This window comes from Chiroxiphia lanceolata, chromosome 9, assembly GCF_009829145.1.
Source record: "Chiroxiphia lanceolata isolate bChiLan1 chromosome 9, bChiLan1.pri, whole genome shotgun sequence".
Lineage (NCBI taxonomy): Eukaryota > Metazoa > Chordata > Aves > Passeriformes > Pipridae > Chiroxiphia > Chiroxiphia lanceolata.
Window position 1 is genome coordinate 2764372 of NC_045645.1, and position 13791 is coordinate 2778162.

The 13791-nt window shown below is 42.5% G+C and overlaps 1 protein-coding gene across 2 annotated transcripts in view; it reads right to left on the reverse strand.

Moving 5' to 3' along the window:
* The window catches only part of ST6GALNAC5 (ST6 N-acetylgalactosaminide alpha-2,6-sialyltransferase 5), a 70902-nt gene extending 64068 nt beyond the window's left edge, over nucleotides 1–6834 (reverse strand). Inside the window, exons 1-2 of one of the 2 annotated variants that reach the window (XM_032696900.1) lie at nucleotides 6365–6834; nucleotides 5523–5747 (exon numbers count right to left, since the gene is read on the reverse strand). In XM_032696900.1, the coding sequence (XP_032552791.1) occupies nucleotides 5523–5747; nucleotides 6365–6430 (291 nt within the window). In that variant the 5' untranslated portion in view covers nucleotides 6431–6834. Of the gene's footprint in view, nucleotides 1–5522; nucleotides 5748–6074; nucleotides 6230–6364 lie in introns of those variants that run through there. The other variant, XM_032696901.1, reaches the window with a different exon arrangement.
* Between the last annotated feature and the right edge of the window lie 6957 nt (nucleotides 6835–13791).

The window sequence follows — 13791 nt, forward strand, 5'->3', positions numbered from 1 at the left end:
TAGTTTGTAATGGGGTTTTATGCATCATGTTACATTAATGACCATTTACAACACCATGCACTAGATGCACACCAAACATCTTTCAGTTTTCAGGGACATCTTAATAGTTAATACTGTCTGTGCTCTTTTGAGACAATTTTTTAAGCAATGGATCCTGACCTCTGCCTGGATTCACTATCCCCTATTAGTTAGATTTTATCTTTAACAGTACTTATTTTTGAAAGAATTAGGCAGTAGTGATAATTGCAAAATGTGACTTGTTTTTATTATCCTGACAGCTAACATTTGTGATCTCTCTCAAGCACACACTGGAGTCAGAATTCTATAAAAGATGTGTCCAACTACAGAATATGGCCTTTTTAATAAAACAAATGTATAAACTGCACGGCTAACTGACACCTATGTGTAAACCTTTAAAAATATTTGAAGATATTCTAAGCAGGAGCAGTGCCAGGTTAGAACCACTGGTTCTTTGCAGAGGTGCCAAGCAACCTGGAAAACAGGAAAATGTACCATCATCTCCTGCCATTGCTGAGCACCCTGTATTGCACACCACGTGTTAGCACCTAGTGCACACAGACACTGCCAAAAACTTTAGACAAGGGTCATCAAAATGAATGAACCCAATATTACGATCTGTTAGGTTGAAAAAGCAATAGCTCAGAAGTAAGAAAATATAAAGCACAGGACAGTCATTATTCAAAAGTTAGGTAAATCTGGTAAAACAATTGTCTCTGCTCTGAATGTCTGGATATTCAGTCACATTCCCTGACTGTCATGGTCCTTTTTTTTTTTCTTTAAGCTGTGAACTTTATAAGGGTTTAAATAAACCTACAGCTTATCAGAGTAAAAGGTGACTACAGTACCTTAAAATAGAAAGCCAAGAAGCCAACAAAACACGGAGCACGAGGCTTTTGTGGACTCTCACCTTGCACAGGTCTCTGACAGATGGAACTGTCCCAAACAAGGTTATTCTAGAATAAAGTCTCCCCCTTGTGGATCTCTCACATAATAAAAGCTCCATCAAATACTTAATTGCATAATAAAGTTTGTGTTCCTTCCTTTGCAGGTAAGAATTCCAGGAGCAAACAGGAACATGTAACAAAATCATGGTACATGGTTTATTTAACTCAGTGGGCTTGATCCCACCTCCGGCAAAACAAGTTGTTTTGCTGTAAGATACTTTTGATTTAATACTTACTAAAAATAATATAAAACATGGCAAGACTCCCATCCTATTTGAAATGCACAAAGTTTACTATCCTGGAAAAAATAGTTTCCTCCAAGAGCAACTTTTTGCATCTCAGAGATTAAGGAGCTATCGCACTATTTGCAGAATGGCTCTTCCTCAAACACTTCACTAACTACACAGTTCTCTGATCTGCATTAATTTAAAGGGATCACAAAGATTTCTTTGCATATGATAATTCACATTATCATAAATTAAGAAATCATTGTGATCACTTAAATTACCATGTTGATCTCAATGTTCTTTTAAGGTACTTAAATGTTGCTCTAATAGATCATGCACTTGGTCTGAAAGATCGACTTTGATTTTTTAAAACAATTTTATAAGAAACGAAATTCTTGATGGCTTCAAATACCAATCAATTACATATGTGACAAACTGATATTTTATTTGCAGTACCAACTCTTGAGTCAATACTGGGTAAAAAGCTTTTTAACTGTCCAGAGATATGTTCTTACATTCATTTCAGAATAGTAATATAATGGTTAAATATTTATTTCTTGCAAGTTCTGGAACAGTGCTAGGTTTCCTACTTTCATTAACAGTCTGTTATTTGTATGCAGTAATTGCTTCAAAAATATTAGCATTGTAATTTCTTGCTAGCACTGCGACAAATCAACAGAAAGGCTTATCCCCACATCTGCCCACTGAGGAGCAGAATTCTGCTTCCCTCGATGCCAGTGACAAAACCTCTTTAATTTCAGGATTACACACAAAGAATTCAGGAAAGATGTCAGTCTGACAGTCTAGGACTCCTGTCCTTTCTAACTGCAGAACAGATGCAGTGCTACACCCTGTCAATGTGCCTCTGTAGGAAGCAACAGCTCCTCCAAGTAGTAGGGAGGCTGCTGCTTCTCCACTTCATTTCAGTCCTTGACCTCTCAACAGCAACTACCAGTAAACCATATTTTCTGTTCCAAATGTGAGATCTTCTAGGATGCAACATCTGGCTACTGGGAACAAAAAAAATATCCTATTTATTCGTTTCAAACATCCATCAACAATGAATGTCAACTGCTGCTGCTCTGGGACACGCAGAGGAGAAATGACAAGAACCCACTTGTGTCTCTGGATCCACGACATCTCTGAACTTGTTTGTTTTAAGAGTTCAGTTCAACAAAAATTAAGTGTGCGCTGCTAAACTGTGACAGGCAACTGAAGCTAAGTAAATGGGTTCTGATCTCTGATGCTTGACTCACAGAGAAATGGGCTTGCAGAAACCACGAAGGCAAAGCGCTATGAAACAAAACATTACAAACCTGACCAAGAGACGAGAAACTCCTGCAAAAAAAAAATCTCTTCAATCCAGTAAAAAAAGAATGTTAGGTATTTTGCTGTTTTCTCAGAGACTGCCTGCTTCTCTTGACAGGATAGATGAGAAACTATAATTCTTACTGAATATGATATAAAAAGAGAAAAATAATTGGTAATTACAATATTGCAAGCTATATTTCAAAATCATTGGTACTTTACTAAGTGCCTTGATTTTCTGGTAAATAGTCTCCACACACGATCATCCAGCACTACTAAATGAGCTGCATTGTTAGTAGTGACAGACATTTGTAATACATGATATTTCACAGTGTGGACAACTGTTAAATTTTATTCCTGAAGAGAAATGTCTATACTGCCACATATTTACACAGCTTCTGTAAGTGTCAATCCTCACACTGTGATTATGGAGTAATACTGAGTTCTATAATACTTATAGCTTTCATATAGCATTGCATACTTACTCTCATTAAATGCACAACATTTGGGTGCAACACCACGAACATGAAATAAGATTTCTGTATGAAAGCAAACTATGAGATCCTGAAACAAGAACATGTTTCAGCTCCTAGATCTGTAGATCTAGACATTTAGCCTACTGGTAACTGTCACTCACGCATGAACACATACCAAGGATGAATTTTGCGTAATGGTCATTCAGCTTCAGGTCATTCAATCTGACAGAAAATCCCAAGATTCTACATGGGAAATGAAGGAGGCTGTACTGTGAAGAATCTACCATTCACTGTCATTTCACACCGTCACCTCTGTGCTATCAAAACAGCATGGACCATTGCTAAAGTCATTCCTCCCTTACCTTTCCAAGCCTGTTGTCCTCAAACAACAGGTGCTCTTCATCTCCTTCCAGACCTCCCTCCCTGTCTCTTCATGTCCTTCTCACAGCTACAGAATTTTATCTTGCTCTCTTGATATTCCTTAAACCTCCCTGATTCCCTCATTTTTTCTCACTATGGGCTGGACTTTTATGACACCTGCTACTCAAGCTGTCTTCTCTGCAGTTTCCAGTGTTCCACCCAAAACACGTTCTCTGAAAATGCTCCATCATTTCTCAGTTCTTGCAATCTCTCTCCCCATTCTCACCATCAACGATCCTGCATCCTTCTTCTTCCAAACCATCAATGCCTGTGATCTTTTGCATTCTCCATTTTTTTTTATTCTGCAGGAAAACTCTACGTTCTGGGGTTGTAAATCCATGTCAAGTACATGGATTACTAAATGAAATTACTAAAACAAATACACTATCAAGAGTCAAAGCCCTTCTCTCCCCCATCATTCCCTTATGTTAATACAGTGCCCTCACTGCTCTGTATACCACAGTGGCAGAGCTCTCTGCATGATCTCATGTGCATTAAAATAAGACAAAGCAAGCTGGGAACACAGCAGGGATTGTGCAATATTCTTTTTGACCCACAGAAGTTATGTGGAAAAGTTATTAAACCTTCAGCAGATTATTACTGTGAGGCATGAGCTGTCTGAAATGAAACTCAGAAATGGAGTATCTGTGGGGTTCAGGCCACATTACAATATATTAAAAAGCCAGAGAATCATCTTTCTCCAAAACACTGGGAAACATTAAAATTACCCTGGAAAACAATAAACACAGAATAGTGATTTTGAGTATGGTCTGTTAATGAGGGGTGTTTGTAAGTCAGGAGAAACCAATATAAGTTATCAGTGTCAGAGGGCTACTCACTTATGCATCCTAAAAATCCACAGATGCCTTTTCAATTACTGCTGTTTACAGAAATCATGTGCACATATATCTACACTTATCACTACAGTTATGTTAAAGAAGAATGAAGGAATTACAAGGGGACATCTCACACAGTAGGAAGCCTGTGGCCAAACTTGCTTTATCTATAGACATTACATTTGAGAATTTCCAGGCGAACCAAGTAAGAAAGCAAATAAAGCCCACAAGGCACCATCATGTGCTATTTTTCTGTGTTAAGAGCCCTACAGATAACTCTTGCATAGAAAGTGATGCCAGAAGGAACAATAAAAATCTCTGTATATCAAAGTCACTAGTCTTCACATGGTACCTCTAAACTGAGCCCAGTAATGTGTTTGACAACCTATCTTTCAGAAAGTTGTCAGTCTGGACGTGAAAACATGAGAAAGTTAAGAATCCTCACTTCCCTTGCTTATTTTTTATTGAAAATTTTTACTGCAAAATGTGCGTGTACTAAACATTATCTGGGGTTTTGGCAGAGGGAGACCTTGGAGTTTCCAAACAGAGCACAAAAGTAGAGGAATCTGCCTTCCGAGAAAATTCCTGAAGATCAACTATCTCTTCAGAATGGATGTGCCACCTTGCTCACTTTATGTCACTACATCTGCTCTGCCAGCTATCAAAGCTTAGTCTGCCTGTCTCTGGTAAACAGGTATTACAGTCTGACAATCCAGCCTGGTAATTCCTCTGTCGAGGGGAGGGACATAATTTTGTTCAGGATTAAAGAAATGCCCCCCAATTTCTATAATGGTAACTATGGTTGGCAACTTCTGCTTCCCAGGAGGCGGATGAAAAGGTCATTTGTGCAGGAGACATTCTTTTTGGCTTCCCATGACAAAACGAGCTAAGAATAAACACCTACCTATTGACCTTCCCTTCCAGTAAATAAACTTCATTCTTTAACCCTTATGACTATCACCATAAACGCACATTTGTATTGTAGCTATAGCATCCAACACCAGAAACAAAACACTTCACCCTCTCTCTTCCCCTGTGCAAGGGAGAAGACAACCAGCACCGCACAAATGCCCAACCGCAGGCTCACAGCGGGTCCTGACCCCGCGAAGTCGTGCCCTCGGGGCCAGGCGCGACGGCACCCGAGGGCTTCATTAGCCAGCCCTGACAGCGGGGGCACGGCGATCCCGCCCAGGGGGGGCCCGGGCATCTCCGGGGGGTACCAGGGACAGCTCGGCAGGTTCCCCCCGCGGGGGCCGGGAGAGAGGGGCGGTCCCGCGGCCGGCGGCTCACCTTGTGCTCCAGGACGCTGATGTATCCCTCCAGGAGGCCGGCCCCGACGGGCAGAGCCGGGTGGCGCTGGCCGCGCTCGGGGGGCCGGCTGGGCACCGCCGCCACCTGCTGCTGCCGCCGCCGCGGCTCCGGGTGGCCCCCGCCGATGCCGCCGATGCCGCCGTACATGAGCAACAAGCTGGTGCACATGGTGGTGAGCGCCAGGCAGACGGCCAGCCCGTGGCGCTGCGGGGGGCAGAGACACAGCCGGCTCAGCGGGCTCCCCGCGCCGCGGGGCCCAGCGGGGATCGCCGCTCCCCCGCCGGCGCACCCGCAAGTTTCACCCGCCAGAGACCCGGCAAAAGTGCGGCAGAACTGGGGAACCCCCTCCCTCGCCCAGCCCGCTCCCCTGCCTGCCACCCTCTCCACCAGCCCTGCTCCCTCGCCTCTCCTCCCCTCCGAGCGCCCGGCTCCCCCGCGCCTCATCCCCGAGCCGCCGTCCCCCTCTGGGCATCTCGATTCGTGGATTTTAAGGAGTGTTGGGGACTGTAGCGCTTCCCTCCGCCCAGATACCTCCAGCATCGTCCTTTAAGCAGATCGGTTTTCTATACGCTCCTTAAAACGCACACACACACACGCAGAACCCCGCAAACCACGAGCAAACACGAATAAAAGAAAGCAGGCGGAAAGTTCTTGGCCGCCGCCGCCGAGGTTTTGGTGGCCTCCGCGCGATCCCGAAGAGCCGGGGAAGGATGGAGCGTGTGCAGGGTGCCCGGGGCAGCCCCGCGCCTCTCTCCTCTCCTCTCCTCTCGTCCCCTCCCCGCCGCCGGAGCCGGGATGAGCAGTGCCAACAATGCACTTACCATCAGGGTCTTCATTTTGTGCGCCTCCCGGCCGCCAGTCCTCCCGCTCCCCGCTAGGCTCGGCATGGCGGGGAAGCCGCAGACATGGCTCGGCCAGGGAAGCGCCGCCGTGGCGGGGATTAGGGGGGAATTACACCCGGCCGGACCCTCGCAGCCTGCCAGAGCCGGGTCCTCGGCTGCCCCGCCTGCCTCCGCCCCCGCCTCCGCCTCCTGCTGCCGGCGCAGCGGCGACTTCAGGGCAGGTGGAAGTTAAAACTTCTGCCTCCCGCTCCGCCGCTGCTCCGCCGGCGGGCACCGCGCAGGGGCTCCTTTCCTCCCTCCCTCCCTCTCCCTGCCCAGGCCTCTGTCCTGCCCCTGGCACCGGAGCACGACCCTCACGGCACGTTATTTGTGTTTTTCCCAGCGGGAAATTTTCCCGTTCTCCCACCGCTAGCCGGGTTTCCTGGAGCTGGCGGCGTTCAGGCAATACTTTAAATTCACGTTAGTAAAAAAAAAAAAAAAAGAAAAAAAATCGACGCCCTCAAACTCCTTGCGCGGCGCTGACAACACCCTCTCACACAACCTCTCCCGAGCTCTAACAACCGGCTTCAAACCCTTTTGACAGAAGCTTTCTTCGTTTTCTAAAGCAAATCTGACAGACTTGTTCCCCATGCCATCTCTAGTTTCTGAAGGCGGACATTTTCCCAGTCTCACAAGCAGCCTTCTAAACTTCTTTATTATTTATTTGTTTGTGTTAATGGTGTTCAGTTCAGTTGTGAAAACTTTGTTAGCAGACCTCATAATATGTAGACTTTTTGCTCTGGGAATTCCACGTTTACAAATATACCCCTTCTAAACAAGCCATTTTAGGGTTGATCTCTTACGAAGTTCTTAGACTGACAGAATTTTTAAAATAATCTATCTTCTAATCATGAAGTTATTTCACTTGAAACTACTCATGGAAATAATAGTTCTAATATATGGCTTCACATCTAACCCACAGCTATATAGCATTAAAAATTACATTAAGGAGAAAACTATCAGCAGGGTAACTCAACCGTGGTCACAATAGCAGCTTTCTCAAGGCTGGAATTGTCATTGAAATCCATTTTTTATTTTTACTAATTCACTGGAGGACTAACAGTGAAACAAATGCCATCTCTAGCATGGGCACAGCACGCAGCATTTAGTGCCTTTTAAGAAAGTAAAAAAGAAACAAGAATGTATGGTACGTCAGCAGATAGAGCAGTAAACGCTTTATCATTTCACAGAAGAATGCCATATTGCACACATGCTTGCTATTTATTCAGTTTGTGAGTTTGGTTTCAATAGTACCAGTTGTTAAGACAAACGGAGCAATATAAGAAGAATCTTATCAGGTCTTGGTAATTCTTTATTATGTGGTTGCACTTGACACTCAAATTAGTGAAACAAAGGGCCAACTTGATGAATCATTGAAAGCAAATTATCTGTGGCTCTCCAAGGCTTCCTGCAAGAGACTACAAAAGGCAGCTCATGCATTTTACAGTGCTGTTTCTCAAATACCAGCAAGCAGGTTGCTGGTGACTGACCTTTCTGCGCCTTTCTAATATATTTTACCATGCCTAAGTGAAGCATCATTTTTGTGATTTAGGCTCATGGCTGTGTGTTAGACATCTGTTACACAGTATGTCTGACCAAATTCATTAAACTTATGGGTTTTGGTAGAATAGGCTGATTTAAAAATCTACTGATAAAGGAGACAAACTAAATTTTCTAATTTAATGCTTGACTTGAATAATGTCCAGCTTTCTGCTCGTCAAATATTTAATTAGATTGCCATGTTGGTCATAGACCGTATTCTTGGCAGTCAAATGCTCACTGAAACAAATACAGTAGTGTAATGTAAATCCTACGGAGGTTTTTGTGTAAGCATGGGAACTTTAGAAATCGTCTGGAAAACAGCCCAGCTATTTAATTTAATTTAAAATTCCTATGAACTAATAGTTCTAGCTATCTGGAGGTTTGTTTTTTTAACACTGTTAGAGTCTGTATACATGTAGATATGAATCTGTATACCCAGTAGTTAGACTTGCAAGGAGAAGAGCACAGGCTGAACTTATAAGCATTTAATCAACTTGGAAACGAGTCAATACAGAAAACTCCTTAAAGTCCATCTGACTTCTTGCTTCAACCAATTTATTTTCTATATGCAAGGGATACTGAACATGCATTTCTAGTCCTCCTTAGAGCTGGGGTAAAGACAGATTGAAAAATAAACAGCTGCTTTCCCCAGCACAGAAGAAAAAATGGCAGAGCAATAGCAAAGTCTGACTGAGGAGAGTCTTTCATCTGCATGGAAGAGACTGGATTGTCTCCTCTTCCAATTTACCCTTCTCATTTTCACCTTTCTGGTAGCTACAGGCTGACAAAATAGTCATATGGAATAAAAATCTGCTTGTGGCAGCTTTAGGAGGACCTAAGATGCTAATGATAACAAAAAAATCCATGTAGAGTGAGAAATCCCTGTAAGAAGTAGTGGTGCAGATAGAGACAAACCTCTAAAAACTGACAACGGACTTGGAGCAGCAGAGCCCTTTCACTGATGCCTAAATAAAACTGCTTAAACAGCAACTTCCCCTGAGCTGTCTGGATGAATGAAATAACTACCTTTTTATAATGCATTTTAGCCCAGATTGTCTTTCAGAGATTCCCTTAGGGAGATATAAAATAACCCTTTCAAACTGGGGCTGATTTCTCATGAAGTTCATGTAGAGACAACATAGCATAATTTACACCTTAATATAATGAACAATTATAAACCTACTTTCCACATTATGGTTGGCCTGGACTGAGTGCTGGAGTGGGGGAGCCTCTGTGCCAGTGCACCTCAGCAACTGGTAGCCAAAGTATTCAGTGTGTGTTAGGGTGAGGGCAGTGGCTGGTGCGTCGATGATCCAGATGTTGTTTGCCAGGACGTTTTCCTGAGTGCACTGTTCTCTCCCTGTGTGACTCCAGCAAACCCTGCTCTGAACCTCGCTGTCCCTCTGTCCTTCCCACCATAAGGCAGGGTGTTTGCACATGCAGCCAGCACAGAGTGCCTCCAAACTGGAAGCTGCAGCTACCCTTCAGCCCTGTCACCTCCTCAGAACGAAAGCCCAGACAGTCTTAAATGTTTAATTATTTTGTGACTCATTGACAGCAGTGTGGCTCCTTTGCTGGGAAAAAAAAAAAAAGATAATGTTCTAGAGAACTGATTTAGATCTGTGCCTAGTTTTAAACAAAGTAAGAAAGAGGAAGCTTTTGTTTATATACTACTCTTCACAAAAGAGTGAGAAGAAAAGGGATCTGGTGTGATATAAGTAGTTAAACTCTAGGTGAGTTCTATGTGTCACTCTGCAGGAGTGCTGAAAGCACTTAAATACATTCCCATCATGCTATGTGTATGTGTTTTTCAGAAAAATATTGGTGATAGAGGTGCTTAAAATAGAATGGAGGGGAGAGGTTAATTGTATCAGGACCACTTTGATATCCCTATGCCTTTGAAATGAAGAATCTGAGTTACTAAGATTCTATAGATGGCTAAACATGAGAAAATATTTGTTAAAAATTTAAAACTAATCTCAAAGTGACTCCTGTTAAAGTTGCATCATTTTGTCCTTTCCATTATATCCCAAGGTCTGTGAAGCCCTGGATCTGTCTCCTTAAGAGTGACTCACTGGAATTACCTTCTTCAGCCATTTTATCCCTCTCTGCTTGCTGGGGCAAGGAGCTCACTAGGAAGTATAAAGCTCTCACTTCTGCAGCCTCATGAGGTATGAGCTTAAACCACGATCACTAGTGTAGAACAGAATATTGCTTGTCCTGGGCCTGCAGCCAGTGACATTTGTGTGGATGGCTGGGAGTGCCACATTTCAGAGGGGACAAGTAAGCGCTTTTTGACTGACTACCTAGAAAAATGAGACTAAAGGTGCTAAGGAGGTTGGAATATGATGGAAGTTTGTGTGGATTAATGGACAGCAGGGGAGTCAATGGTATATAGGGAATAAAATATAACACACTGATATCACCTCCCTGTGATGTTTTATTATTTATGTATATATGAAATTTTAACCTCTTTTCCTGAGAGAAAGGGCCACGTTTTTGCATTGCAAACACAACCAATGGAAAACATTCAGCAGCCATAAAGTAATGAGCCTACACTATAGATTTTTCAAACTACCCAGTGATTCATGAAATGCTTTTCAAAACTGAAAATATGCATTGAGGATTGGTCAAAAAAGGTAGAAGCGATATTATAGATCAGTCAATACTGTCTCTCCTTTATGAGAGCAGGCTGCCTTTGAACTTCTGACAGAAGCAAACAGTGATAGATGCATAAAGAAATGAAATATTGCATGGAAATAAAAGTGCAAATGAAAACAGAAGGGGGAAATAGTGAGATAAGATCTGCTGAATCTGCTGCTTTTTTCTTTCTTATTTCTTACTTTTCTCCCCAATCTAGGAAGCATAAATATAGGTATTGGGTGTTTAAGAAACAATGTTTAGTTCAACTGAATGGACTCATCTGCTTTAAACCCACACTTTAAACACTGTGCTTCATTCTAATCACTTTTTTGGAGGGGAAGTTCAATAAGACATATCTTGCAATATACAGTGTACTCAAAATTTCACTTCTAAAATCAGAAACTTTGAAGATTAAGAAATTGGCACAGGAGGCTACAGATGGAGGGTACCCAGTACCACTTGTTGAAGCCTCAGGATGACCAGAAACTGTTCTCCATGGCCTTTTGTTTTACCATTCACCACCAAAACAAGAGAAGGAAGACATACATCCTGTCTATAAACAGAGCACAGATTTAACATATGGACTAAAGCAACTGAGAACATAATTACTACAATTTGGTAAGGGATTGGATACATTTGAATATTCTGGGGAGGTCTTGCTGTAATTTAAGGGATCTCAACAGGATCCTGAATGCCTCAGTTTTCAGAGTCTGAATGCTTGTAGAGAAAAACTACACCATCAGGAAGCCAAACTGTTAAATGGAACAGAATTTCTAAACTTCAAAATAAAATTGTCAAGCAGATAGAAGACATGAAGCATTAGAGGAAAAAAGGAAGCGAAGAAGGATAAGTGCTCATTATGGATTGGTTTGCAGTTCTTTATGTATTATTAGAGAGTCGATAGAAAACTCTCCTGCTATTACCAACACAAACATCACTTATGATGACAGCCTGAACAACAAGTGTGACAACAAGGGGATCCATTAGCATCAAACTGAAAAGGCTCAGTCACAGAATCAAGTAAAGTCCTTCAGTGGCCAAGCTATATAGATCTTATTTTGATAATAGCTACTGTTCTTATTATGTTTATAGAAACCATCTTTACTATCCACATGGTATATTGCTATATAAGCATATATGCTAATTCAGAGCAATAAATCACTGTACAGCGTGAGAATAGCTGTCACTGACTCCTGTCATACCTCAGAAATTTCATCCTTGAGTCCTGTGTTCTCCCAGAAGTACGTAGTGGCCAAATTTGTAATGTACAAATTTCTTCCATTTACCCAGCACACTCCAGACACAGACACCTCAATGAAGCCTTGGGGCTTTGACCTTACTGCTGAGAGGTCCTGAGTACTCTTCTTTCCCAAAGAAGTCGAAAGTAATTGAAGGAGGGTCTCAGGTGAGCTGCCTGTTAAAGACAGTGTTGGTTCTAGCCATTTGCAGGTTCAGATGGGATAGACTAGGCCAGCAGATATGAGGGATCACGGGCCCAGGGTGCAGTCATTTTAAAGAGACAGTGGCCATGGTTCTGTAGCTTGCTTGGTTAATTGCAGTTGAACATGGGATCTGAATCCACAAGAGAGTACAGAATGGCTATAAAATTATTTCCTGTATCCAGATCGGGTCCTGCAAACCACCCTAAAAAAGTCTTCTAGCCAGGATGAACAAGCATTGTAAAAACCAGCCTGAAACAGTGGGAGAGTTTCTTCACTGCAATAGCTGCCTAACTGAATGCTTCAAACCAGCTGCTAAACCAGATAGATTGTTTTGCCTTGTGATGTACTGTGTCCTTGTTTAAACATTTCTGCCATATTAGCGATATTTGTCACTCTTAACCAAATACAGAAAACAAGTCTTCTCTATTTCATGCTGGGTAGGTATCTTGGGTGTCTACTGGCATCCTCAAATCACAGATTTAGAGCAAATCCATGGCTATATACACTCATTTTTCTTTCTTACACTTCAGGGCAGAGGACCAAGTGCAGCTCAGCCGCAGAGCTGGATCCAACATTTCCTGCAGCAGCTGTACCCTTCTTTCTTTGAACTGCTATTAATACTTGTTATCACATTCCCTAGCCTTTGTCACCACCACCTGCCTCATGCTTTTTATTTAAGTGACAGAACTTTAAAAAATCCTGTACTTTTCCCAGTTATGGTATATATTTTATTCAAAGTGATGACTATATATCTTTTCTCTCCCACAAAATACAGTGCCAGGAACATACTAACTCCAGTTTTGCCGCAGTACTTTTAATGGCATCTGATTATTTCCTTGGTGGGAAATGCATTTGGCCTCAAACACTCATATTTATCTATTTACTTTATTTTTCCTTTTTGTTTATGATTTTAGTTCAGAAGGGATTGTAGATTAAAGGACGTCAAAGTAATATTTTTTGTTTGTATGGTAAATTTTTTTGTTATCAAGAGCCCCCAGATTCTGTAAGGTTTGTTCAGTCTTGCATGTGCTCGGCCCTTGAAAGGTGAAGTTAAGCTCTGTAGGGCATGTGCTGTTTCTGTCCTGACTTCAAATAAATGAGGCCTTAGGCCATTTATGGTTTAGACCATAAATTCAGATGTCAAAGGAACAGGTGGTAACGTGACACAAGCTGTTCTTGCTCATTGTATGAGTTTCCTCTGCTCAGTCTCCCACCGCTTCATCTCTGTCACAATCCCGAATTGCTCTCCAGCAATGGTTCCTCCATTCTGGCGGGTTCAGTTTCTGACCACTGATAAATGAGAGCTTCTCCGTTTCTAAGCAGTGTCAGCCTGGAAAACGTGGAGCTTGGAATCTGAAAGCATGTCTATACTGGCACATTAACTCAGGCACAGAACCGTGCTCCTGTGACTGGAGCCTTCTGGGATAAAGCTGGCTCACCTCGCCCGGCCTGGAGCCCGTGCACATCAGCTCCAACCCACGAGCTGGGCTGAAGTACTGTGGGTTGTGGTTCAAGAACTTGCAAACAGTTAAAGAAGAAGCAAAGCTTAGCAGAGAAATGAATAAATGGGTGTGGTGTGTTAGTATAAAATAATGTAATAGTTGCTCAATGTTTGGTCATTCACTGATTTTGGAGACTGTCTTGGTATATATTTTGATATTGTGCTGGTAAGCAAGCATGGACAGTGTTGGACTTTCTTCCTAAGTCAGAAGGAATTATGTACCGGTGTTGTTTGTGTAA